The following is a 25,205-nucleotide window of genomic DNA, read 5'->3' as shown; positions in this document are numbered from 1 at the left end:
CCGTGGGCTAGCTGGGCCCGTCCCGCCAGCAGTGGCTCAACCACCCCCTGCCCGCCCCTTGCCCCCGGCATACGCGCGCGCGCACGGCACAGTGTCTCGCTCTATCGATAGCCGCCAGTCGTCTTTTTCGGGTCTTTCCAGCCAAGGCCAGGTCCAAGCTCCACGCAACGCAACGGGTCCGCCCAGCGCAACTCCCAAGTCGCGCCTTCACGGAGCAATTGAAGATCTCCGTCGCAACGACGTCCCTCGGCAGCATCCCTTCCCACCTTTCCACGCGACGAGGACGCCACGGAGAACAACGATCATATACAATTAGCCTAGTCAGGCTACGAACATCACTTTCATTTCACCAGCGACGACCTCGATCCCGACAGCAGAATCACAATGTCCGATTCCGAAGATCAAGTTGATTTTGTGGACGAGGGGGGTGATGACCTCTTCGGCGACGGAGGCGACGATGAGGATGTCGAGATTCAGTCCGAGGCCGGGCGTGTGCTGAGTGACAGAGACTTGGCATCCGATCACGGAGGAGAGGGCCGTTATGGACGCGACGACGAGGATGAGGATATGGCAGACCAGGCGCAGACGCGCGACACACTGATCGCAAGTGTCGTGGCACACAGACATAAGATCCCCAAGTCAAAAGACGGACAAGTAGGTCGCGAAACGCACTGCTGGAAAAAGGCATTGACTGACACTCCACACTCAGGTGCAATCTCTTAGGGTGCCCAAGTTTCTCAGAATCCACGCGGAAGAGTACAAGCCAGACACTTTCGAGCCGACCGAGTTGGACATGCGCAATGCGCAGTCTGAAAACCCCAAATCCGTCATCCGCTGGCAACGTGATGCTGCAACGGGCGAGCTCAAGAGCAATGCGCAGATCTACCGATGGAGCGACGGATCAGTCACTCTCGCGGTTGGCAATGAGCATTTTGACGTCCAGAAGAAGGACATGGTCCCACCCAAGAACAAGCCCTATGAGGAGAGGCAAGACGCGCACTACTACGCTGCAGCCGCCTCGCTCCGGAGTAACCTCCTTATGACGGTTGGCCACGTTTCGGAGCAATATACTGTAAAAGTCAACAAGGGTCTGCAGGATGAGGCGCTGGTCAACTTTGCCAATGCCATGGCCGCTGCCGCTCGTGGCAAGCGAGCCGATGGTGAGATGATCATCACGACTACAAAGGACCCGGAACTCCAGAAGAAGGAGGCAGAGCTGGCCGAGAAGGAACGCTTGCGCGCGCAAAGAAGACGTGACAATGCGGCGGCGCGCATCGATTCCCGGTCAGGGGGAGGCCGGAGCGGAGGTGGCCTGTCTTCGGGTATGCTGGAAGGCAGATCTGGGGGAGGTGCTCGCAAGAGAGGACCCGGTGGTGCCAAGCCCAAGAAGCGCCGGAACCCCGAGTATGACACGGACGATGAGCAGCCTTCAGGAAACTGGCGGGGCAACGAGTACGACCGTGAGGACGACTTCATCGCGCCAAGTGATGATGAAGGCGGCAGTGGCATTGAGGATGATGAGGAAGAGGAAGACATACTCGACGATGACGAGGATGAGGACGAGGCGCCGCGCAAGAAGAGGAAGAAGGCTGCAGAAGTTGATGACGACGAAGATGCCGAGGGCGACGATGACTTTGATGACCGCGCGCCGGCTCGAGAGTCGAAGGGACGGAGGCGGCACGTCATCGACGATGACGACGACGACGAGTAGGGGCCCTCCCCCCCAGCGGCGTGCTTGGCGTCCCGATCTTCGCATGGTTTTTCTAGCAACTGTTACGCAGACAGTGTACCTATATTGTTCTCATCATTTGATTTAGCACGAGGCATTGGTTTGTCCTTCCTAGGCACTAGATGGAGCAATTCGCAGGGTAATTCCTTGTGCTCTCAACTCCAGGGGAGCGCTACTTGCGTGTAAGACTCGGGTCGCATGATGCAAGACCGGAATTGCGGTGATGGGAATCGAAAGAGAAGAGTCCTATCCTGCACAGAGCATAATTGTCCAGAGGTTGAGGGAACCAAATCAGACACACCACGGAGCACACGTGCGGGCATGTTGGGGTGAAGTTGGAGTAAGCTTATGAGGTACATCGGCGTCAGCGCTGTGGTGGTGGGGCACAATGTACCATGGATCCCTGCCGTGGATCCGGCCTTTGAGACCTTCAATAACCGTCATCACATGCCATCCCCCTCGAGAGGCACGCGGCTCGTGCAGACTGCTTTTCTGTTTCTCTACAGCTCAATTCCATTCATCCTCCAACACAGGAATCGCCACGCATCGGACGCCACCAGCAAAACATGTGAGGCACGTATGCTCTCTTTAACCTGGTCGCTGCTCGTAGGAATCGTCGCGAACCGGCCTGCGAGACTTGTGGTCTGGCAATACTGCCTTAGCTGAGGTAGACAATCGACAGTCACGACCTAGTCGAATCCCCGGTTACACTTTCCTGCAAACAACCTCTATAATCGAGCCTATTGAAGTAAACCGCGCGCTTGAGACTACACCCAGTCTTAGCTAGGAGCTCGCTGGTGCTCCTTCTTCTTAGCTTCCGGCCTGGGCGGAAGAGCAGGCTCGTTCTTTCGAACAAAGCGTCGCTGCAAACCCACGACTGAGTCGGGCGGTCTTCCTCATCAACGTTCCAGCGCATCATCTCTCCCTCGTCGGATCTGTTCCATCTCACATGCCTACACGCTATTGGCCTGCGTGAACGCAGCCCTTTGCACCATGATGGCCTCGGCATTCAAAGTAGTGCTAGCCGTCTGCTCCCTCGTAATCCACGTTGCTGGATTTTGGTACAGGGTGAGTGGTTCTTTGCCCGTCCCAGAGGTCCAGCCAGCTCCCCACAAGCTGACGACAGGTTTCTTCGGCACAGAAATTCCTGCAGAGATGGAGTACAAAGAGCTCTACGAGCGAGTGGTTCGAGGCTTTGCGACACGCCGAGGTCTTTGAGGACTGGGAACATGCTGCTCTACAACTGGACAACATACACCAACTCAATCTTTGGTAAGCTCGCCTGGGAACAGTGTCGCGAGCGTGAAGCATCGCACTTGGAGCATTCTCTAATCTTCGACCTGCACAGGCGAAATGATCCAACGTCGCAGTCTTATGATTGGCGGTTGATCAACAATCGTACTGAAAACATCATTGCTGCTCGCGAAAGCGGCAACGTTCAGGCCCTCATGGACATGATCCGCGCCGGCCTCGTCCGCAACCTGGCTCACATCACATCACCACGTCTGTTCAACCGCTCATTTGCCGGCACGAAATACCTGATCGAGGAGTATATCGCACAAGTTGCGGCCTCAATAAAAGATATCGACGAGGAGGCCGTCATCCCCACAGACGACTTCTCAGGTAGGACGCACGTCCTTTCGAACCAGCGCAAGCTCGATTTCCTGCACGACTCCAGACAAGCGCTGGGTAGGACGACTCTTGTGCTCCAGGGAGGAGCAATGTTTGGTCTCTTTCATCTGGGTGTCGTCAAGGCGCTCTTCCTCCGCGGGCTGTTGCCACGTATCATCACAGGGACTGCTACTGGAGCCTTGATCGCCACCCTCGTGGCTATCCACACCGACGAAGAACTTCCTGCAGTCCTCCGGGGCGATGGCATCGACCTCTCGCCTTTTGTGGACCACGGAAACAAGATGCACGCGAGACAGAAGGGCAAGTCGTCGTTCTTTGCTGGCTACGACACCCTGACACGCCGGGTTCGGCGCTTCTGGCGTGAGGGCCATTTCCTAGACGTCACGGTGCTCGAGGAATGTGTCAAGGCCAATGTCGGTGACTTGACGTTTGAGGAGGCTTATAATCGGAGCAAGCGCGTGCTCAACATCACGGTTGCGACAGAGTCTGGACAGGGAATTCCGACCTTGCTGAATTATCTTACAGCTCCACATGTGGTATGTCACCTATCCACGTTTGCCTCTGGCCATAAACACTGACTTGAGTTAGTTGATTCGCACTGCTGCGGTAGCATCCAATGCCGCAAGCCCAACCCTCTATGGCAGCAGGCAAACGACAGTTCTGTGCAAGGACGAGAAAGGCAACATTGTGCCTTGGGCACCGGCCAACACCTTTCGGCACTGGACTTCAAGCTCAGAAAAGGGGCATAAGTCCCCCATGGCTCGCATTGCACAGCTCTTCAATGTCAACCATTTCATCGTCAGCCAAGCGCGACCGTACCTCATCCCTTTTCTCAGATCGGATATGCATGGACCGTCGCTAGTCTATGCACGCCACAGGCAAGCACAGGTCACCGATAACCTGATTCGAATAGTGGGACTGGAAATCCGCCATCGGCTCAAACAACTAGACACCCTGGGGTTGCTCCCCGTCAGCATAAGAAGATTTCTTGTCGACCTGGAGATGCCCGGGCCGACAATGTTGCTTGTTCCGAAGGTCACGATGGGTGATTTCACACGACTGCTCGACACGCCAACCCGCGAAAATCTGGACTATTGGATAGACAGAGGAGAGCGTAGCGTATGGCCAGCAGTCACGGCATTGAAAGTACGATGTGCCGTAGAATATGAGATCGACAGGGCGTATCAGCGGGCCCGGAGCCTGAAAGCTGGCGGGCTGCGGAGGAAGGCTAGCACGGCGGCCGCCCCAGAACTCCTTGAATCCTCGGCTTCGCTATCCTCCAGTCAGACACGTACGGGTCTCCCCAGATAGAAGCTGAGGTCCCGTTCTACCGAATCGCCCGGCTTGTACCGAGTCGATGAAGAGGACGAAGATGACCAGAAAGGAGAGATGGAGCGTGTCGGAGACGGCGTCAGTCGAAACAGCCACCGGCGACTGCTGCAGGGAGCAAAGACCCTACCAGCTGACTCGAATGGAAGCAGGCAAATACTCAGCCAAGACCGGGGTGTACCCGCTAACGGCACTGCTTGGACCAGCGATACCGGCAACAGGAAATGCCAAGGTAAACGACCAGTAAGATCAGCGAACCAGACCATTGTGCGTCTGTGTGAATCGAGTGTGGAATCAGCTCGACGGCGGTCGTTGAAGCAGAAGAGCGATGAGTCATGAGAATACCTTTGCACTCTGGTAGCTACATGTTTCTTTTTATCACAAGGTCGGCGCAGTAGATTCTTCAAATAGCATAGCGTATAGGAGCATATGTATGTCCTACCTTCTAAAGGAGCACACATATTATCACACTACTCGAGTTGCCAATGCACCTCCTCGTGGGCTTTACTGGTACACTGGAGGACGCACTTAGTGGTCACGGCCATCTTCATATATCGCCATGATCAAACAGTTTGATGATTGCACAAGGAACAAATACACCTAGAGCCTGGATAGACTGAAATATGTTTTGACGAGTGTATCTAATTCAACGCCTTTTGATGTACTGCTATGAGGAAATACAAAACGCCAGATCTGCAAAGCCCGACCGTGTCCTTTCCCCCCGCGCTTCTATCTCTCTCTTTTGCTCATCACCTGCTTGCACCCGCAAAAAATTCCACACACCTCCCCTCAGGCCTGCACCATCTGCAGAACCGCCGGCCTGAGCCGCTGGCATTTCCGCTTGAGCGTCTTGACGGCCTCGACAAAGAGCTCGTCGCTGTCCCACTGGCCGGTGCTCTCGATGGAGAAGATGAAGTGGTTCTTCCTGCGGCCGAGCTTGACTTTGCCCTCGAACTCTGGGTGGCGGAGGACCTCGCGGGAGACGGTGTCGCGCATGGGGTCGGCGACGACGGCCTTGACCTCGCCCTCGTGGCCCTCGTACCCGCTCCCCGCGGTCTTGGCCTCCTGCCTGGTGACCTTTTCCAGCGCGATGACGCCCTCGGGAAAACACGACTGGAACTTGCGCGCGTCGTCGCCGAGCACGGGCCTGGTGATGTTGATGATGGGCATGAGCCGGTAGCTGGCGGTCGAGACGGGGGACCACTTGGCGTGGTCCCACCCGTAGCCTTTGTGCATGTGCATCTCAATGTCGACCTCCTGGCCCGGGCGGAGCTTGGCGACGAGTATGTCCGGGTTGACGGGCCGGATGGCGCCCTCGGGGCCGGAAAAGTACTGCTCCTGCCCGCCCAGGGGCTGGAACTCAATGTCCCGCGCGTACACGTGCGCGTTGTGGTAGAGCTCCTTGGGGTCGCTGCTGTCGGCGGGGGCGTCCTTGTTGTGCTCGCACTTGACGGCGAGCTTGAGCGAGACGGTGTTGTTGTCAAAGGTCGTGTCGTACGTGTCCTGCCCTTCGGCGGGGGGCTTGAAGAAGCGCATCCAGTCGCGGATCCCTCGCTTGGAGCCCGTAAAGGGGATCAGGCCGAGGCGGTGGGCGAGGACCTCGTCCTGGATGACCGAGGTGTTGTTGTGCATGAAGACGATGTCGATGGCGAGGGTGGGGATCTCGGCGATGAGGATGCGGCGGAAGGCGTTGGCGATGGAGGCGTCGACGCCGACGAGCGAGAACTGCGCCTCGTGCTGGTCGTTGGCGTGGAACTGGACGCGGAAGTTGGACCGGAAGTGCTCCTTGTCCCACGCGTGGTCCTCGTCCACGTAGTGGCCCGGGTAGTCGGTCGACACGGTGTTTGTCACCGTCTCCTTGTTGATGCCGACAATCTGAGACGAGGGGGGCACATTTGGAAGGGTTAGCAAAAAGTGTTGTCTCGGTTGCTGAGGTACATGGAGTCGCAAGCTTCAGAAAGCTCTGTCGTGGTGATGCCCTCCCGCTGGATTTGGCACCACGAGGTGCAGTGGTCAAACACTACTTACATTGCTCGCGGGGATCTCGTCAGCAGCAGCGGTGGCCGCCTTGGCGCCTTTGCGACCTGAGGAGGGAGCCATTGTGGATGTGTAGATGTGAATGGGTGTGTGTGTGTGTGGTTGAAAGAGGCTGGTATTGGCGTTTGTCGTGTGCGCGACAGTGTACAGACAGAACAGGCGTGGGGGGTTCGTTCCTCTGGCGCCGGGGGAGGTGTTGCATCACGAATGACCGAGCTGGGAGTTTTTTTTGTTATCGGGGCTGAGGCTGGGCCGATAAGGCGAGCGGCGTGAGGTGGGTCCCGGCAGCGCCGACGAGGGCCGGGGAGTGGAGACCTTGGAAGTGGGGCTCCCCGGAGGTACACACGGAGGAGGACCCTGGCCTGGCCATGCCCAGGTGAGTTTCAACTGTTGACTGAATATTCCCCTTGAGTCTCGAGAGTTGGAGTCAGTTTTCGACAATGCATGTCATGTATTCTATACCGTCCTGGCCAACGGGTCATGGCTCTCGGTGTACAGGATGATGATTGGAATCATCACTTGATTTGTGCATATGCTTGCTTCGGTTACGGAAACCTCCTTGGGATTTATTTTTGATATTCAGGTACGTCTACCACAACTAATCTACCTATTCAAAGCGGTCCAAAATCATACGTCACCTCGTGAATACCGGCAGATCTACAATGCTCTTCCCCTGAGACACGGCACCTGCCCACAGGTCAGATGCCAACTGGGCACAGATTTTGTTTCGTGCCGTAGAACGTGTTTTTTGGGACCTCGGGCTACGACGAGCAAGTCCCGACAAAGTTACGGCACCGGAAGTCAAAGTCACAAAGCTGCGGGATGGGACACCTGCCGCACGCTCCTGGCTCCGACTCGTACACAAACGTGGACTCGTAGTACCTGCCCCGCCCGCTCCCGCAGTCACGGGGCGCGGTGTCGAAGGCGCGCATGGGGAGATCGAACGTCTTGCCGTCCCAGGCGGTGAACTGGATGTTGCGGCCGAGGCCGGTCATCCGGGCGCTGACGTTCTCGATGCAGGTGTTCTGGTAATAGTTGTAGGTGTAGACGGTGTTGTCCGAGGCGCCGCGGTTGTTCACAATCCCGTTGCAGTGGAACCTGCCGTTGTCCCAGATCTGGACTGCCCCGTAGTCGCCATCAAGCCAACAGAAGTCCATGGCGGAGTGGGCGACAATGCAGCGAGGCGCAGGAGGCGGCGGAGGGGGAGGAGGTGGCGGGGGCGGCGGAGGAGGAGGAGCAGTGGGTGTTGGTACACAAACCGTCGAGGGCATGCAGACCGTGGCCGGGGGTCTGCCGTTGCATATCGTCGTCGTGCTGACAGTGCCGGTGCTGCAGCTGCCCTTGCCAGGCAGTCCCGGGAGGGTGGGCGCAGGGAGACAGACGGTGGTCGGCACGCACGCCCCAGCACCAGGCCGGCCGTTGCAGACAGACGTGGTGCTGGCTCCAAAGTCACACTGCTGAGGACCCGACAGGGTGGGAAGGGTAATAGGTTCGCCAGGTCCACCGGGGCCCGGCGCAGTGATGGTGACGCCCGTGTTGGTCGCAGTAGGCGTAGGCGCAGCTGTAGGAAACAAAGTGTCAGCTAAAGGCCGAGAATATCAAAAGGAGGGCCCAGGAGATGGAAAAGCGACATACTGTAGTCTGGAGGACTGCCCGTGGGCGAGGGGAGGCAGTAGTATCCCTTGCAAAGCCTGCCACACCCCACACCCTGGCAGGTTGGACTCGGCTTGCCTGGCCGGAAGGTGAAGCGGTCTTTGACCGTCACATCGCCGCCTAGCTCTTTGAGAAACCCGGGCAGCCAGCTGGGACAGCCTGGCCCTTGAACGACCAGGCAGCTGACGTCCTTGATCTGGCCATTCCAGATGAATGCTCTGGCAATCGGGTCTTCCCCGGGGATTGAACGCCAGTCGATCCAGCGCTGATGCATCATGCGCTGGATCAGCTGCTTCACATCCCGCGGGTCGCGAAGGGCCGCGTATATCCTCGGGTCTTTGATTGGGAGACTCCGGATATAGGCAACCAGGCCTGCGACCTGAGGCGCAGCTGTTGGCAGGAGCAAAGAGCGGACAGTCAGCGCCGGAATGTCTGTGGGGCGATGCCTCGGATAGAGACGACTTGCAGTCGAGACTCACCAAATGAAGTACCGCTAATCAGGTCGTAGCCGTTTCCTGCTGGCGGAACAGAAGGCCTATAGATTGGGGAAAACAAATCAGGCAAGGCAAGTGTCAGCGCATGGTGGAGAATGCAAAGGAAGAAAACAAAATTGAGTGGTGATGGGGAAGGGTTGTGATGCACTTACACGTCCTGCCCGGGGGCGTATATCAGGTCAACATTTGCTGGGCTGAATTGCGTAAAGACACTCGAGAACGGGGCACGCTTGCCATTCATGTTTGTGGCACCGACCACCATGATATTCGTAAGCTCGCCCGTCTCGAGGAAGGCTTGCGGGTAAAAGTTGCTGATGAAGGTCTCTGGACCCCCCGTTGGGCTGTAGTTGTTCCCAGCTGCAAGGACCATGACGACTCCCAGCCTCTCCTCGAGCAGCTTCATGACCTCCACTACCATGCCATGATATCTGTCAGCAAATCAAACTTGTACGCAAAGACAAAGGAAAACCTTGCCTATCGCATGAGCTGTAAGAGACGACATCTTTTCAGGAAACGAGAACTTACGATGAACCTCTGGGAGTGGATCGATGGCCCTGATTGTCGACCTTATAAATCCAAAGGACATGTTGATGACAGCGTTGCCACGGAGTTTCTTTGCCTCGACATCCGCTGCTATCCACAGCAGAGCCTCGACGAGGGCTTCCTGTGGCAGCAAACCATCAAAGACTCCTGGCATCTCGACACCCACCCACGTGGCCCCAGGCGCGATACCAAGTGAACGTCCCACAGCTGCCGATGCCACCCTCGTGCCGTGGTCTTCATTGATCACGGTGTTCGCAGGCAGATTCCAGTAGTAGGGGATTCTGAACCCGTACGCCATCGGAGACCTTGCAAACTCCTGTACACACCGGCTAGATATCAGCGCTCCGCCTCGTCTTGACCTCTTTTTTTGCGGCCCTGCAATATCTGCTAACCACACGTTTCCCGCCACTTACCGGATGGCCCAAGTTCGGAAACCCGACGTCGACGACGTAGATGGTCTGGCCACTGCCATCGGTGTCTTCACGATAGTAGTTGAAAGCAGGCTGGTTTTGCGCATTGGTCTGGAAGTAGTCCGCGTCTTTGCTCCAATCAAGGATCGCGCCCGCGCCCGCCGGGAAGCACACTTGAGAAAGATGCCAGGAGTTGGGGCGAGTCAAGTCAAAGGCGGGCGTGCGATCGGCTAGACGGCGGCCACGCTCATCTTCAGGCCTTGTCGCGGCCGACCTCTTCACGTCATCGACCTCCATTGGATCATCAATTGGCTTATTGGACCCTGGTATGATTCTCGGCGGGATCCAGTCGGACTTGTGCGTCTGCGCAAAGTTCCGAGGGTCATATATGTACCGGACTTGCGACATCAATGCCATATTGTCGCGCATGGATATGGGCATGTTGTTGACCGAGAAGAAAGCCGTGTAGTCGTGCGCGTTGGAACTGATCTCCCTCCACGCGAAGCCCTGCTTGCCGTCGGATGCAGAAAGCCGGGAACGTATCAGGTTCGAGTCGAGGACGCTGTGGCCTCGAGGGTAGATGATGTAGGGCCGTTGGAAACCGCAGACGTTCAGATCATTCTGCCAGTTGGCCGGGTCATCCTGATCGGGGGGGCCAAAGATTTGTCGTTCCTTCAAGCTATGGGCCTCGTCATGATGGCCGGCATGATGGAGATGACCACGACGGTGATTATGGAGATGGCGATGGACGGCACCCGAGGCCGAGCCGTGGTGCTTCGAGTCCACCACGGTGTCGGCAACAGAGGCGGCAGGGACTGAAGGCTCGGCCGTGGGCTCCGCTCGCTTACCAGGGAGGTCACATGCATCTGTCGTGGTGGTGTGTCCGGGCACTTCTTCGCAACCCAAGACCGTCGCCGTCCGAGTGATGGTTGACACAGCCGTCGTCACTGTCTGGCCATTGCTCACGGTCGTACCAGCAGAGACCGTGGCCAGCTCGACATTCTGAGTCTTCATGACGCAGTCCCCGGGCTTTTCAGGGTATACAAGCTGCGGGCTCGGCCCCGGCAGACGAGTGACTCGAGGCCAAGGTGGCAATACGATGGGCTGGATTGGTCGCCAACCACCAAAGTTGATGAAGCCTGGTGGTGGAGGGCCAGGGCCTATGATGCCTGGTGGCAGCGCGAGTTTCCATCGAAGCACTTTGAGCTCGGGAAAGTCGATACAGAAGTTGAAGAACCAGAGAGAGCTACAGCCAACCACGGCAACCACACCATCGTCATCGTCATCATCATCATCATTGTCGTCCTCGTCGGTACCAGGAGTTGGTTCAATGATTCCAGGGGGCCATTCTGTCCAGGTCGGGATGGGGACGGGCACAGTAGTGGTGGAGGAAGGTGAGCCAGTATTGCTTGGCGGCAATGGTTCTGTGTTGTTGCCGGGGATCATGTCCAGCCAAGGGTTGTAGAAGCTTGTCCACTGGCTTGGGGGCCCTTGAGTGATTTGCGGCCACGGTGGTAAGGTCAGGTTGCGCGTGGTGGTTTGCCCATCTGCAGTCAACGTCACAACCACTGGACTGAGCACAAGGCTGGTATCGACGGAGAAGATGGCTCCAGCAATCCCATTGAGCCGATCATGGACCGGCACATTGGAATACTCGATGACGGTGGCGGTGATCGGCGAAGGCGTTATCGTGATGGTGGTAATCGTGCTGGCAGTGCCGACGATGAGTGAGGTTGTGTAGGGGTCGATCGAAATGGTCGTCGGTTCGGACAAGGAGCTGACGGGCATCACCAGAGTGCACGGTATCTCGCATGCAACTTGAGGTTCTTGGAAGACGACCGGGTCAATGTACACAGCACGTCCGGCCGTGCCGCCGAGATCGCCACCTTCAAAGGCAAGTGCGTGCCAGGCATTGACTTGAGTGGTGTAGCCAAACTGATTTCCTTCAGACTGCAGAATCGGCAGTATGCCTCCCCGAGGTGTGAAAATCTCGACGGTGGCCTTGGAGAACGTGTTGTACATCCAGAAGCCTTCTGTGAAGCTGGTCTCGAGCACCCGCTCCTGGCAATTCTCGGGTACCAGGCATGCTTGATCGTACTGATTGAACCACGAGTACAATCCGGCCGTGTAAATGAGGATGTCTCTGGAGTCGAGCACCCGGACGGCCCACGAATCGGCACAGGTTGAACCACTTTCACACTCCTCAAACAGAGGATCGTCTGGCAGGACCCCAGTCTTGTAAGGACCCATTGCGTCTGGCGCGGGCTGATAGTACGGCGACTCGGTCTGGATGTGTGTCATGAAGACATTCTTGGCGCCAGATAATTGGTACTGGTAAAGCTGGTGATGCTCGCTACCGGTGCCGTAGAACCAGCATGGCCCTTGCGACTCGACGAGTACTCCTCTAGCCGTGAAGACATTGATTTGTGCCTTGTCTGTGCTCGGAACACCTCCGGGAACCGCAACGTCCATATCATGATCGGCGGTCCTGCACAAGGCCCAGCCAAAGTCAGCCATCACCGTGTTGTTGGAAGAGAGGATGAAGAGAGGGTGCTTGCTTACCAGAACCAGACATTCTCAAAGTAGCCAGACGCTTCCTTGGTGACGCGGAAAAGGAGGAACGCAGCCATACACTTTCTGTTGACACTCGTGCCCTTGGGGCATTCGTTCAAAGTCAGATCTGTGCCATAGGCACCACCGACCCGGAAGTGCGAGTCCCACATGGCCGCTTAAAATTCAAACAGAAGGTCAATCGATCGCGAACTGTAGCAACTCGGAAGACGGGTGGAACTTACCGCTGCCCTGGGTAGTCTCATGGACATTCCACTCCATCATGATAGCCCCCGCCGTATTGCCCTTGACAGACCACAGCATGTCTGAGATCTCCACCACGCCGCGATCGCCTTTGTTACCGACGCGGACCATGACCTGGGGGTCGTCTTCATTGGCAAAGTATTCGCCATAGCCCATGATCTGAGGCCACAGCTCGCCCACGATGATAGACCCCACAGGTATGAAGACGGTCTTGGCAACCATGTAGATGCCCGAGGGGAAAAAGATGGGTTTCCCAACATTTCCAGACAGGAGAGCGTTGATGGCATCTGACTGGTCGCCGGTTCCATGGTTGCTGATGCCGTGATCCGTGGCAACAATGAAGCCGCCAGTCGCGTAGGTGGGCTTGGACCGGGCGAAAAACGCCCCCGTCGCATCTACAAGGGGCGCCGGCCGTCGAAGTCCGGAATCCAGGAATCCCGTGGCGTACTCGCCGGCTCCGTCGATTTTCTCGTAGCGCCGGCCCATGCCCCAGGCGGGGATAGTGGTTGAGCCGGAAGTGCCAGGCAGGAGAGTCTCGGCGCCATCCACGAGTACTACCGAGGCACAGTTCTCGATCCGCAGGTTCTCGAGCAAGATGGCCGGGCGTGGACCGTCATTGCGGATGACGATTGGGTAGGGCACGTTTCGAAATAGCGAGTCGATGACAGTTAGAGACCCGGTGCCCTGACTGTGCTCGCCGCCCTGCTCGCGGCATGCGATGGCAACCCAGGCGTTTTCCACTACAATGTTGTGCCAGGTGAAGCCCCAGTTCCAGATCATTGAGATTGCAGTGTTGGTCAGCTGGAAATGCAGATTACGTGCCGTGTACTGCTGGCTGCCGGCGCGGAAGCCAATCATGCCGCCGAAAAAGGTGATGTCGCTCAGGAAGCCGCCAGAGCCGTTCTCCATGAAGATGCCCACCGCTGTGACCGCGCCGGTCGAGTCGGGAAGAGGCATCCGGAAGTCAAGATGCTGCAGCGACGCGGCTTGTGAGACTTGCCAGTGAATGCCTGTCGGGACGTAGTTTTGGTCATGTTCAGTGTTGCCAAGGCCCATGCGTTCCAAGTTGAAATTGATGTGCCTGATCTGTCGGAAGAACTGGTTTTGGTTGATGTACCAATTCGCACCGTTGCCACCAGGGATGTATGGGTCGCAATCTACAAGAGCGATGCCCTTGAAGTCTGGAGAGCCGATGAGCGTGGGCCTGTCGTTGGCGTCGCCGATGAACTGGGTGTAATAGTATTGGATGATAGGGCTGCTTATAAGGTAGTTGCCAGCAGGGAAGTACACGATAGCCGCTAAACGTGTAGTCTGACCGCATTCGACACCACATCGTTCGTCAGAGTTGGAGGCACTCATCCAGGAGGCGGCGCGATTGATGGCAGCAGTGTCATCAGTTACACCATCGCCGACTGCGCCAAAGTCACGGATGTTGCGGAACATCTGATAGCCGCTCGGGGCATGCGGCATGACACCGTGACTGATGTCACCCGCCCAATACGCCCGACTCTCAATGACCCCAGAACGCCTTGCTGGCAGTGTAGAGTTGGCAGGTGCTGTATCGGGTGATGAATCTGGCAGGAGGGCCTCGTCCGTGATGGGTTTGGCCAAAGAACCTTTATCCGGAGCCACGCCGAATGAGTTGTGGGTGTTGTCCACCATATAAGAGGGTGCATCCTGTCGAGGATCAGCAATTGAATAGCAAAAAGGTCACGCCGTGTATCGAGCTCACCGGCATGCCTTTGCCAAGGTTCGGCAAGTTGCTAGTGTCATAATCGTCTGGCAATGGAGGTAGATTCCACCCCGAGGCGCCGGCGCCCACGAGGATGGGCAAAAGGGACGCGAAGACCCTCATGCTGTACTAGAACTCGAGGTCCACGAAGAGTCAAAATCCTCCTGGTGAGTTTGTGGTATCATACCGAGTCCTCTCGGTCACAGGGCAACTATCTGAAGCAACATGGGACTGTCCCGTTTATATTTATACATGCTCCTTAGCCTCGGGTTTAGAATCGAGGTTCAGTCGTTCACGCCAAGCCGCATAGAGCGAACTGCGATTGGACTATGCTACGAGATGCACCCAAATGCCGAGCACGGATCAATATATAGTTTTCGAAATGGGCTCACCACTTGAAAAATTCCTTGTAGATGAACAGGGGCGTGCTCGAAAATTCCAGTGGGGGCCACTTCACGGGCCAGCTATACGAGGGGTCACAGGTATGGCTTTACGGCATAGACGGAACAAATGCGGCTACGCCAAGCCGTCTGGGCCTCTCCGTGGAGCAACAACAGTACTGCCCTGGCCCTGTTAAAGAGTCCATTTCCCGTTGGACACGTCTGACTATGAACATCGTACTGCTTCGAAAACTGTTCGTCCCCATGATTTCTACTTGCTGCCGAGATGCCGTTCAACCACCTTCCTGTTCGGATCACTCCTGTGTACAGCTCAGCATGCGTGCTGGACAGAAATTATTGAGATACAAAATACACAGGCTGGTAGCTTAACCAAAGCAAAATTGCGCACAGAGAGGCCGGGTGTGGTACCCTGCGCACTTGCTGCGAGGACTTAATCACGTATAGACCGGACCTCGAAAGAGTATCAGGCGACTTAATTATTACCGGCATCACGACAAGAGTCAGGAACAAGACCATTAACCAATGACACCAACCCCTGCTGCCGGTAGTTGTATTTTCGTAGACGCAGCCAATCAGCACAAATGGAACCAGCAGGGGGTAGCTCCTTGGCATCTCCGGCACCGAGCACAGTCGTTGGACCCTGAATCCATGTAAACCCCAGTGAGCTTGCAGGGGCTTGTTTAGCTGGCCTGCATGGTGGCCGCCGCAGTTTAATGCGCGGGCGTGACAGTTTCGACGCAGAATTGCGGTCAGAGTCTTCCGTACCTACACTAAGTATGCTTCCCTCTGGGGAAAATTCCCTCGACTTGTAGATGGACGGCGTTTTCCGACCTTCCAGTTCATCAACGGGGTTCCTCGCTAGGCCCAACCTGTGGCATGCCATTGCTCTTTAGCGACAGATTGCATCCATTTCCCCACTATCCAGACGGCTCCATCTCGCCTCGAGATGCCACTGTCCATCATTGCCTCTTCGGCCTCGCCGTGTCTTCCTCTGTGCTTGATCCCCGCGCAAATGCTGACGTGAATAACAGTTTTGATGGTTGCTCCACCCCAGCCGCTGAACGAGCCGGCGTTGGCGATACCTGCAAAACTTTGGGGCCCACTTCTCATCGGCACGACTTTTTTCTCACGGCAACGTGTAGGCAACGCAATGGTGTGCCGGAAATTTATCAACCACCATAAATTGTTGTGAGATGGCCGCAACGTCCGATTCTTTTATTTTTGTTTTTGTTTTAGTATTTCTCTTTGTTCCTCGGGATAGCTCAATAGCATGCTTTTTGTTTGCCGTGGGGATTATGACAACCTCAAATGACAAGAAACAGAAGTTGTGCGAGTTCTCCACGATATTACCTGAGGTCGTGTTATTTTTCTTCTCCGGCATACCAGATTCTATCTAGATTTATCATGGCGGTCATGACCACGAATTTCTGCAGTGCAAACACGCAAGATGTGCTACAGTTGGACCGCTGGACCATAGGATGCACTCGGGGCCCATGACAACGACAACTTGGGGGTGTGATCAAACCTGTAAGAGGTCGCCAGGGTGCCTAATTCTATACTTCCTCGGGGAGTAGCTCGCAATCGGAAGTACACAGCCCCTACCAGGAACACAAATGCCATTTGGTCAATTTGGTAAAAGAGTGGTGACTGGCGTAGGCGCCCTCGGGAGGCTTAGAGTCCTTTCGCGTAATCAAGATTCCTAGAAGAGGACATGGGCAGTGCTCTCAGCCCTTGCAACTGTCTCCAGTGTGATTGGCTGACCGCGCACGCAGCAGACAAGGGTTGCACACAAGCTTTAGCAACGTAGGTAGCTCCGCCCTGCCTGTTTATCCTGTCTGGCCTCCAGCTAAAGGACGTACGTCTAGATCTTGGTGGGACTGTTTCCAGAGTTACTTGGGCAAGTTCAACGGCTTGACGTTGTGCCTTGGAGGGCCGAGCATTGTGAGATCTGGTGGGGCCCGATTTGAGTGCTTGAATTGGCAGGGTCCTTCCTATTTGTCAGGGCTGGATCACCTCGGGAAATGCCTGGCCAGTAAGGAGGGCTGGACACGGGCGGTTTGCTCAGGGATTGCATCATCCCGCTTATCTGGCGTGGGTTACTGTACAAGCGCCCCGGACCCTGGTGATGTCAAGCAACATGCACCGCCCAAGAATAGCACTGCCAACACGCCTTGGCCACGCCAGGCCACGCCATAACTGTCTCGAGGCGGGTACAGTAACGGTCCTGGGTGACGCTGACTGCGCATACCGCCGCCTGCTGTTGGCTGAAGGAATCTGGAAGGGGGAGGTATCTTGGTACCTATGCGCACGCACCTTAAGGTTGGGACAAGTACCTTGTTTGCTGCCGGCAGCGACGATCACGCCGTGCAGACAGCCACGGCCGCGAATCAAAACTCTGGTAACAATCATGTCACGCACTGCCTCCAGCCAGACGTGGTTTATTCCCGAGCCCTCCCACAAAGAGCTGCCGATGCCCTCTTTTTCCCTTCTCGAAGTCCCGCCGCTGCCTTCTGATCTCCCCAAAGCCGTCATCATCTCTCGCCTGCTTGCTGCCAATTGTCTCGTCCCATCTTGACTGGCGTCTTCCACGTTCCTCGTGGTTTCCGATCTAGCCGGCCAGCAATTCGGCATATCCAGGCCCACCCTGCTCCAGAACCACGCACACACACTCACACGCACGCACATACTACAACCCGCCCCAGCAATGCCCTCAGTCTCTTTGAGATCCGATGCATTTCTCATACAAGCCAAGAGAGCCGACCCCGACACGACCTGGGGCAGCAATGGCTTCCCCCTCTGGGCCGTTGCCATCGTCATCGTCGCCGCCTTCGCCGCCGTGTCCCTGTCCTCGTGCATGCTGATTCGGCGCAAGGCCCGCCGCGATCAGGAGCGCTACGAGCGCGGTACTGTCAAGCTCGTCGACTACCCGCCGCCCTCGACGTCGTCATCGTCGTCGTCATCGTCGTCGTCCTCTTCCTCCACCAACTCAGTCCCCAGGCAGCCGTCATCTGCCCCAGGCATATCAAACCAGTCGTCCGGCTGGATCAGCACGGCCGGTATCAGCAGCACCAGCATAAGCCACAACGACAATAACATTGTACAAGGAGCAGGTGAGGCCGAAGACCTGCCCGACGTCCCGCCTCCGGCGTACACCCCTCGCGGCGACGACGGCAGCGGGAGCATCAGCACCGTGGCCGCCGTGCCTGCGCCTGTACCTCCGCGGCCGCGGCCGACGACCATCACCACGACTGCATTCTACTCTGGTGGCCGACGACAGTGATGATTGCTGTTTTCGTTGTTGTTGGGTGGTCTGTTCTTCTCCTTGGGGTATGGGGAGGGGGAAAGGACGGGGTGCCCGGGCTTGGAAGTACGGCATGCTAACCCTACCTTGTGGTATTTTTATCCGTCTTTTGGCTTGAATGGCGTTTCACAACTTTTTATTATACCCCTAATGCTCAGGTTTTCCCACTTAAAGACTGTTCACGTTCACCCACGATATCAATTGAGAGATTCCCATATGGGGCATAAAACATTGAGCACTCGACCCATCGAAAAGCTTATTTCGAGCGCAATTTCTGTTGTCGCCCGCGCGCGAGGAGCTTGTTTAGCTACAAATATATTCTTGTCGGTTTGTTAACGTGGATGCGCTATCATAGAAATAAGCTGTCTGAAAACAATGCGGCACAGCACACTGTGAAGCATCTGACCATTTGACAACAACCATGTAAATAGTCCCCAGCTACTACCACTACTTTGTGCCGCCATGTCAACATTATTTCAAGCAAGTTCCAGCCCAGTCTTTACCTGCCCGTCATTCTCCACCGCGCGCTCAATCTCCTCCTTGAGCACCTCCCCGTCCACCTTGCCCTCCACCTCCTGCCTCTTCGCACTGCCGGCAACGTCGACCATCTTGTCCAGCGCGGCCTGGCAGACCCGCAGCAGGTCCTCGGTGTTCTCCTCGAGCCCGGCCGAGATCCGGACCTGCTCCTGCCTCGACCCGTAGCCGGCGTGGTACGCCGCCTCCTTGGGGTCTTTGCCGAACACGAGCGCGTTGAAGGTGATGCACAGCGTCAGGTGCGCGCCCAGGTGTGGCCCCTGGTGGAACGCGAGGTTGTCGTAGAACGCGATTGTCTGGTCCATCGTCTCAAACTCGACGCTGAGCAGAGGGCCGTAGCCCGGCTCGGGCAGCTCCGGGGTCGGCTTGCGCAGGAAGGCCTTGAGGTGCTCGGAGCCCGGGGAGTAGGGCGGGTAGAAGACCTTGCTTATCGGGTATTTCGGGTCTTGCATCTTGGCGTGGAAGAAGCCCGCCATGGCGGCCGCGTTGCGGTTCAGGACGACGGTCCGCTCGAGGTAGTCCTCGCTGTTCGAGAGGAGCTGGTCCGCGTCCGCGACGAAGAACTCGTTGTGGAACTGCGAGTCGACGGTGGCCTTTAGGGTCGTGTACGAGCCATTGTTGTTGATGTTTGGGTTCAGCGCGATAGATCCGGCCATGACGTCCGAGTACCCAGAAAACGCCTTTGTCAAGGAGGACATGACCACGTCGGCGACGGAGAGCAGATCCGTGCTGGCGAACCCGGCCACGGTATCGTCCGCAACCACATAGAAGCCGTAGCGGTCGGCAAGCTTGCGTAGGCGGGCGAGGTTCAGACTGACGAGAATCGGATTGCTGGGGAATTCGGTGAAGACGTAGCTGCAGGAGCCGCCGCCCTCGAGATAGGCCTCAAAGGCGTCCAGGTCGGCGTCGCTCGATTTGCCGTAGTGCTTGAAGCCGTGCGAGTTCTCCTCGAGGAAGTGCCATGTGCTGTGGAAGATGGAGCCAAAAACGGCCACGGTGCCAGGACGGATCTTGACAATGGCCTCGTGGATGCGCACAATGGCCGCCATGCCTGTCTGGTAGAGCGTGATATCGTCCGGCGTGACAGGCGTCGGGTAGTCTTGGATCGTCGCGCGGTTGAGGTAGCCAGCGACACGCTCCCGCAGCAGCTTGTGGCTGGCTCCCTCGGGCAAATATGTTGGCGGAGGAACGCCATCCGCCGCTGGCCCGGGGAACTCGCCGATGTTCTTCAAAGAACCGACCTTGGGCAGGAGAGCCTCTGCTAGGCGGGTGCTGAAGCCAAGGCCACGGTGCGTCCACACGAACTTGGCACCTGCGAGCTTCGTCATGTGGCACGAGACGACATAGAGGCGGATGCCGTCAATCTCGACGACGTGATATTTGAAGTCCTCGGGGGACAGGCGCAGCTCCTTGCGGTGGTGCGAGGTGGCGTGGTACTCCTCTTGCTGCCATGTCTCTGGCGAGAAGTAGGCGACACTGGTGAAGCCTTCTGGGAGGCCGATCTGCTTGCCAATGGCACCGACGAGCTATCCCGGCGTGAGTAGGATATTCTGTGGATGTATGATGAGACAGCAGAGGCTGAGCAGACTCGTAACTTACCTGGCCAGCAAGCCCAAAGGGGGTGAAACGCGGGTAGATGGACTTGACGCGGGCCAGCACGCTCATGTCACCCTCACGGAGGGCGACCAGTGTCTTGTAGCCTGGGAAGTGGGTGGTGATGGTGTGGGGGCCGTATGGCGGCAGCGACTGCCCAATCTCGGTGTTGGTTGCGTCAATGAAGGGCATCTTGGCGGTTGGTATATTAAGAGTGGCTGCTTGAAGTCTGCCAGAGGGCGGGGGATGGAAGTGTCCAAGTTGTTTCTGGGAAATCTATCAAGGAGCGGATATCGACTTTTATAAAGGCTGAGGTTTCTGACACGATAAGACTGTTCTCGCCCCGAGCCACACACCACAGCTGTAAGATATACCTCGAGGGTGATCGCCGTAGAGCCGCCCGCCACAGAGGCAAAAGTGAGATGATGCCAGGTCCACGAGCATGGAACCCAGCTAGCAGCTGCATGTCAGCATCAACGCCTGGCGTCGCCACATCCGGCCGCACAGCTGCTGGCCTGGCCGTCTGGGTCCCTGGAAGAGACGACGCGCCAGGCGACATCCAGTCATCTCCGAACCTTGCCAGCCGCTTGAGGGGGGGGCGGGCGCTGTCTCTGCTGTCTAAACGCCCTTGCAGGGCCATGTCCCACGTACCCGGCTGGAGCGAAAACCCAAACGAATCCCAATCGACCGGGCCAGGCCGCGGGTGGCAGGTCCGTAGGGCTAGAGTCTCTTTCAGCGCAACAAACTAAACGCGCCCTCCCAGTGCATGATGCGGGGCATCAGGTATCCCCGCACACGCACCCACGCACCCACCAGCCCTGGCGGAGCAGCTCCCCTCGGTGGGGTAGCACTGCTGCGCAGTGCGCACTTGCAGGCGCTCCAGGGCTGACACGCACCGGGCCGGGGGTCAAGTTCCCCAACTCGAAGTGGCTTGGCAAGGCTTGCTCTGATGCCATGCCAACTCTTTCCAACAACCTCTTTGACAGCAGGTCCGCCATCTCGGTAACAAACTAGAGCCCAAAACTGCTCTCCGCCGCCGTCAGTCGGGGATAGCGCTTTTGATTCTTTAACAAAGTCCGTTATCCGAGTAGCGGATCCACTGATTCCACTCTCCCAGATGAAGGATTCGGCTTCCTCCGTCGTCGTATAGCGGCGGTGTATCAAAACCGCACAACGTATCAATTGGACCCCCTCCCATGGTTCGACGAGCGTCCTGTAATAATACATGGATTGGATTCTATTATTTTCCCATTCTGCACTTGCCGTCGGTAACTCGACAAAACCCGGACTTTCAATGCATCCATCCCCCCCCCCCCCTGGCTAAAACCCTCGTGTCAGAGTTCCCCAACTTTTGCTTTGGGAACGAGGAATACCCGCAACCAACCACACGCGCTCACTTTGGCGCAGCCAGTATCAAGCCAGCGCTGACACGCAGGCAAAATGATCAAAGTGCACAACAACCCACAAGTCCTAGGGGTTAGGCACACAAATTCGTGACATGTCACCACAGAGAGCGAGCTCACCAATCACCAGTTGAGCCAACCTCAAGGTCTCTCCCCTCCCCCCCTTCTTGAACGTGTACCCATGCTGCCTACCGCCCTCCTCCTCCTCCTTCCTCTCCGGAGATCTCCGTTGACGCCTTTACCATCTCACTCACCCATGCAAAGATAGAAGATAGGTAGGCTACTTGCCCGACGCGGCCTACTTTCGGCCAGTCAGCTAGAATCACACACACTCATGTGATCGGCACCAAAAAGCCAGAAAGGCAGGGAAGCACCCGCCAGGGGAGACGGATTACACCCGGAACCAAACGACGCCCACGAGTAAGCCCCGAAGCACACATCGAGTCCTCCTTCCCGCGAAATCCAATAACCGTTTCTCGGGCACGATACACGTGGCAGGGTTGTGGTAGCTTGTTGGCCCATGTAAGCTGATGCCCCAGAAGAGGGGGTTTAACGTTGCCCACCTTGAGGACCTGACTTGTGAACTCTTGTTGTAATATGCGTCTGATCACCTTATGAATCTCTTGCGTGCAAACTCAGCCAACTGCTTGATCAGATGCCAAGACCTGCACTCTTTGCATGCAGGAATGCAGGAGACTTGCCAAGTTCGACCCACAGATGCTTGTTTGCCCACCCCCAACTTCACGTTCTGTCCCAGCATCTTGCATGTGCACGCAGCTTGGGATCTGGTCGGGGCTGACGTGAGCAGCCTTGCGCGCGCAACCGGACACTCCACGTAATGAGCTACCAGAAGGCCCTCGCATGAATTTCAATCTATGGAGGGTACAATACATGAAGGGAAAAGCCAACCGACTGCTATCAAAATGTTTCATGCCTCGTGGCACCATGAGTTATACGCCACTTCTCGGTTCCCGCTCGCTTGCCCGGCTTACCACAGATTACGCTCCCGACCCTCAAATGCAAAGTTTAGCACAATACCACAGACCACAGCCAGGCAGAGAGCAGTCGTGCCATATCTGTCGTAGAACTTGACAACCCTACGCTCCCGGATAGCTCGGCTCCGGTAAAGATAGATTCCGACAGAATAACACAGAGCCGAGATCGCCAGCAGGGTGAAAACACCAGAGATGACGAGCGATGCCGTCGTGGGCTTCGTGCCAAAGTTGAGCAATGTCACGGCAATGGTGCCAACGTAGATGGAGAACTCGAGCTATTTCACTGGCGTCAGCAGGTTTGCAGCAACGGTGAGGCGCAGGCGGTGCCACTTACCCAACTTAAAAAGGTCCGTTCCGCCGCAAAGTAGACCTTGGGCTCGACCCGGACAGGCACGTATATCTTCTTTCCCTTGGGGGCCTTGATGCGCTTGTTCGAGACCTCCTGATTGCCAAAGAACATCTGCACACGGTTGCTGCGAGGGACTTCTGATCCTCGCGGGTGCGGCGCAATGGCAGACAATCCAGCAATGACTTTGCGGCCAGCGACCTTGGCGTACTTATCGGCAAGCGCCGAGTAATAAGGCCAGCCACCCACGCGTCGCGCCTCCTCGAGTGCGTCATCCTCGTCCTCGTTGTCCGAGTCGTACAGAGGGTAGTCTTCCTCGAGCACAGGCACGGCGCTGCCCGTAGTCTGCTCTTCCATGTCCGTAACAGCCTGCGTAGAGCCGTTGCGTGCACTGCCATGGCCGTTCGTTGTGTGGTTTCGTCGTGGCTGGTCATCGTCCTCGTCCTCCTCGTCATCCTCGTCGAGGTCCGTGTCGGCCTCGGTCTCGTCGTCGTCGGACGTCGTTCCGCTGGCAGACGACATGCCCGCACGTCTCCGGATACCGAAGCTGTGGCTCACTGGCTTACGGATGTCAACGTCCATTTGAGGCATCCAGTATGGCAACAGCTTGATGCGAGTAGGGAACATTGTGGCTGTGCCGTGAATGAATTTGGAAAACTTGGGCACAGCCTCAACGAGGTGGCTGGCGATAAGTGACCTAATCCACTCTGGTGGCTCCTGGCCGTGTTGGGTCTGCAGCTTGACCTCAAGCACGGCGTACGGGAACCGGACCACGTCTTCGTCTGGCAGCTGGTTGAACGGCCAGTCAATCCCAATATCCATACGTCTCCAGTTGTCGCCAGCACGCTTCCGGCCGTCCAAGTTGTCCTCACGAACCATGGTAAGCTCTGTGTCGAGAGAGATACGGACACGAGCGTCGGCAGGAAGCTGGAATGCAGTGCGATGGTAGAATGACCGACAGACAGGCTTGTACTGCTTCTTCAGCACAGAGTACTGGATCTCTCTCGCCAGCTGCTCGTCCTCGTCGAGCTGCTTCGCAGATTTCTTGCCCTCCTTCCGCGCCTTCTCAAAGATGGCCTGCGGCAGAAGGTCACCTCTCAGATAGGCGTTGACATTCTTCTCCTTCATGGAGAACCGGGCTTTGACGGACTGCTCGCCCGTCCAATCCTCACGATGTGTCTTGCGCTCGACAAAGATCTGGTCGGATTGCATACCGCCATACCAGCGTAGACGGATGGCCTCGGCTCCTTCGGTCTTCTTCAGACGGCCTTCATAGAGATCCCACTTATCCGTGTTGTCGTAGTAGATGGATGTGATGGCGCTGTCGGCAGCATCAAACTCTTTGTTGGCATTGAAGACAAGGACGGGCAGATGCTTGAGGATAATGAGCTTGACCTCAGTGATATTATCAGGGTGAACCCAGTATTTGGTCGTCTGGCGCACGAAGCTACCCTGGCTGCCGCCAGCAGCACTGTCGCCCTGGACAGGATTGCCCCGAGTGCGGACGAGGTCGTACAGTTTGGAGAGCCTGATGACTTCGCTGTCAAAATCTTCATTGTAGAACGGCTTGCGCTTGAGGGCGGCATCAAAGGAAGGTCGGAGATGCCAATTTGTCATTTTCTGCAGATCGTATACGGTCAGTCAGTGTAGTGCCGTGACAATTACATGGGAGCCCGGTATAACTTACATCATGCTTCTTGATGATCTTGTAGAAGCCCGTGTAGTTGAGCTGGACAAACTTCGCCAGGTCGTGCACATCCGCGATGATGTCACTCAGATCATCCTCGAGCAGTATGAAATCCTCCTCGGGAGGGCCCTGTTCGTTTAATCCACGCTCGGTGACCTTGCTGACAACCTGCTTGACCTCCTTGTCGGACACGGCGATGCGGCGCTGGATCTCTGATTGCTTGACCTTGGTCTTGGTGTAGACCTTCTCAAGCTCATTGTAAAGCTTCGCGATGAAGCGCTGCTCGTCCTCCTCGCTCCATGTTTTCTGGTCCTGGGCAGGCTTGTTCTTGTTCTTGCTCTTGCCCTTGCCTTTGCTAGCAGACGACGGGCCGGGTTCGGTGTCGAGGACGGGACCGGAGGCGTTTTTGAGGTCGTCCTTAAGGCCGTCGTAGTCGATGTAGTACCATTGGTACTCTCGAATCACGCTCGAGCGCAGCTGCTCGCCGAACTTCATGACGATCTGGCCGGGGCGGGCTTGCCAGCTGGAGCTACGGTGGTCTCGTGAGGATATCCAGGTACGTTCCTTGGTCT

At 56.7% G+C, this 25,205-nt stretch overlaps 7 protein-coding genes across 7 annotated transcripts; 2 read left to right on the top strand and 5 right to left on the bottom strand.

Annotated features, from left to right (window-relative positions):
* The first annotated feature begins 191 nt into the window (after positions 1–191).
* Positions 192–2,158, top strand: B0I36DRAFT_317048 (Leo1-like protein-domain-containing protein). Its single transcript, XM_046153109.1, has 2 exons — positions 192–654; positions 710–2,158. Exons 1-2 carry the CDS (start codon positions 385–387, stop codon positions 1,709–1,711), a joined length of 1,272 nt encoding a protein of 423 aa, XP_046014926.1. The 5' UTR covers positions 192–384; the 3' UTR covers positions 1,712–2,158.
* A 401-nt stretch (positions 2,159–2,559) lies between these two features.
* B0I36DRAFT_84577 (acyl transferase/acyl hydrolase/lysophospholipase) lies at positions 2,560–5,016 on the top strand. Its single transcript, XM_046163447.1, has 4 exons — positions 2,560–2,797; positions 2,871–3,001; positions 3,078–3,897; positions 3,950–5,016. Exons 1-4 carry the CDS (start codon positions 2,723–2,725, stop codon positions 4,670–4,672), a joined length of 1,749 nt encoding a protein of 582 aa, XP_046014925.1. The 5' UTR covers positions 2,560–2,722; the 3' UTR covers positions 4,673–5,016.
* A 287-nt stretch (positions 5,017–5,303) lies between these two features.
* B0I36DRAFT_317045 (DNA-directed RNA polymerases I and III 40 kDa polypeptide-like protein) lies at positions 5,304–6,927 on the bottom strand. Its single transcript, XM_046153108.1, has 2 exons — positions 6,719–6,927; positions 5,304–6,565 (listed from the first exon to the last, which is right to left on the bottom strand). Exons 1-2 carry the CDS (start codon positions 6,788–6,790, stop codon positions 5,480–5,482), a joined length of 1,158 nt encoding a protein of 385 aa, XP_046014924.1. The 5' UTR covers positions 6,791–6,927; the 3' UTR covers positions 5,304–5,479.
* A 4,469-nt stretch (positions 6,928–11,396) lies between these two features.
* Positions 11,397–14,303, bottom strand: B0I36DRAFT_219007 (pectate lyase superfamily protein-domain-containing protein; the record flags this gene model as incomplete). The annotated part of the gene is made up of 3 exons (XM_046149005.1): positions 11,397–12,315; positions 12,390–12,555; positions 12,623–14,303. Coding segments are annotated over 3 exons (2,766 nt in total), but the record flags the coding sequence as incomplete, so codon positions are not given.
* A 2,636-nt stretch (positions 14,304–16,939) lies between these two features.
* On the bottom strand, positions 16,940–18,054 carry B0I36DRAFT_405354 (uncharacterized protein; the record flags this gene model as incomplete). The annotated part of the gene is made up of 1 exon (XM_046161789.1): positions 16,940–18,054. A coding segment is annotated over exon 1 (691 nt), but the record flags the coding sequence as incomplete, so codon positions are not given.
* A 497-nt stretch (positions 18,055–18,551) lies between these two features.
* B0I36DRAFT_360298 (pyridoxal phosphate-dependent transferase) lies at positions 18,552–20,394 on the bottom strand (the record flags this gene model as incomplete). Its single annotated transcript, XM_046158280.1, has 2 exons — positions 18,552–20,135; positions 20,209–20,394. The coding sequence occupies 2 exons, from the start codon at positions 20,392–20,394 to the stop codon at positions 18,552–18,554; spliced, it is 1,770 nt and encodes a 589-aa protein (XP_046014921.1).
* Positions 20,395–22,593: 2,199 nt separating this feature from the next.
* On the bottom strand, positions 22,594–25,128 carry B0I36DRAFT_372656 (VTC domain-containing protein; the record flags this gene model as incomplete). The annotated part of the gene is made up of 3 exons (XM_046160137.1): positions 22,594–22,875; positions 22,935–24,566; positions 24,634–25,128. The coding sequence occupies 3 exons, from the start codon at positions 25,126–25,128 to the stop codon at positions 22,594–22,596; spliced, it is 2,409 nt and encodes an 802-aa protein (XP_046014920.1).
* Positions 25,129–25,205: the final 77 nt, after the last annotated feature.

The sequence above is a fragment of the Microdochium trichocladiopsis genome (assembly GCF_020744255.1).
Source record: "Microdochium trichocladiopsis strain MPI-CAGE-CH-0230 chromosome Unknown B0I36scaffold_3, whole genome shotgun sequence".
NCBI lineage: Eukaryota > Fungi > Ascomycota > Sordariomycetes > Xylariales > Microdochiaceae > Microdochium > Microdochium trichocladiopsis.
Note: the sequence above shows the minus strand (reverse complement) of the source record. Positions and strands in the feature narration are given on the sequence as shown.

Excerpts from the sequence above, each read along its gene's own strand:
- B0I36DRAFT_84577 (XM_046163447.1), top strand. The coding sequence starts at position 2,723 with ATGATGGCCTCGGCATTCAAAGTAGTGCTAGCCGTCTGCTCCCTCGTA. Across the intron at positions 2,798-2,870 it reads TTGCTGGATTTTGGTACAGG|AAATTCCTGCAGAGATGGAG; the intron begins GTGAGTGGTTCT and ends TCTTCGGCACAG. Across the intron at positions 3,002-3,077 it reads ATACACCAACTCAATCTTTG|GCGAAATGATCCAACGTCGC; the intron begins GTAAGCTCGCCT and ends CGACCTGCACAG.
- B0I36DRAFT_317045 (XM_046153108.1), bottom strand. The coding sequence starts at position 6,790 with ATGGCTCCCTCCTCAGGTCGCAAAGGCGCCAAGGCGGCCACCGCTGCT. Across the intron at positions 6,566-6,718 it reads ACGAGATCCCCGCGAGCAAT|ATTGTCGGCATCAACAAGGA; the intron begins GTAAGTAGTGTT and ends CCCTCGTCTCAG.
- B0I36DRAFT_317048 (XM_046153109.1), top strand. The coding sequence starts at position 385 with ATGTCCGATTCCGAAGATCAAGTTGATTTTGTGGACGAGGGGGGTGAT. Across the intron at positions 655-709 it reads CCAAGTCAAAAGACGGACAA|GTGCAATCTCTTAGGGTGCC; the intron begins GTAGGTCGCGAA and ends CTCCACACTCAG.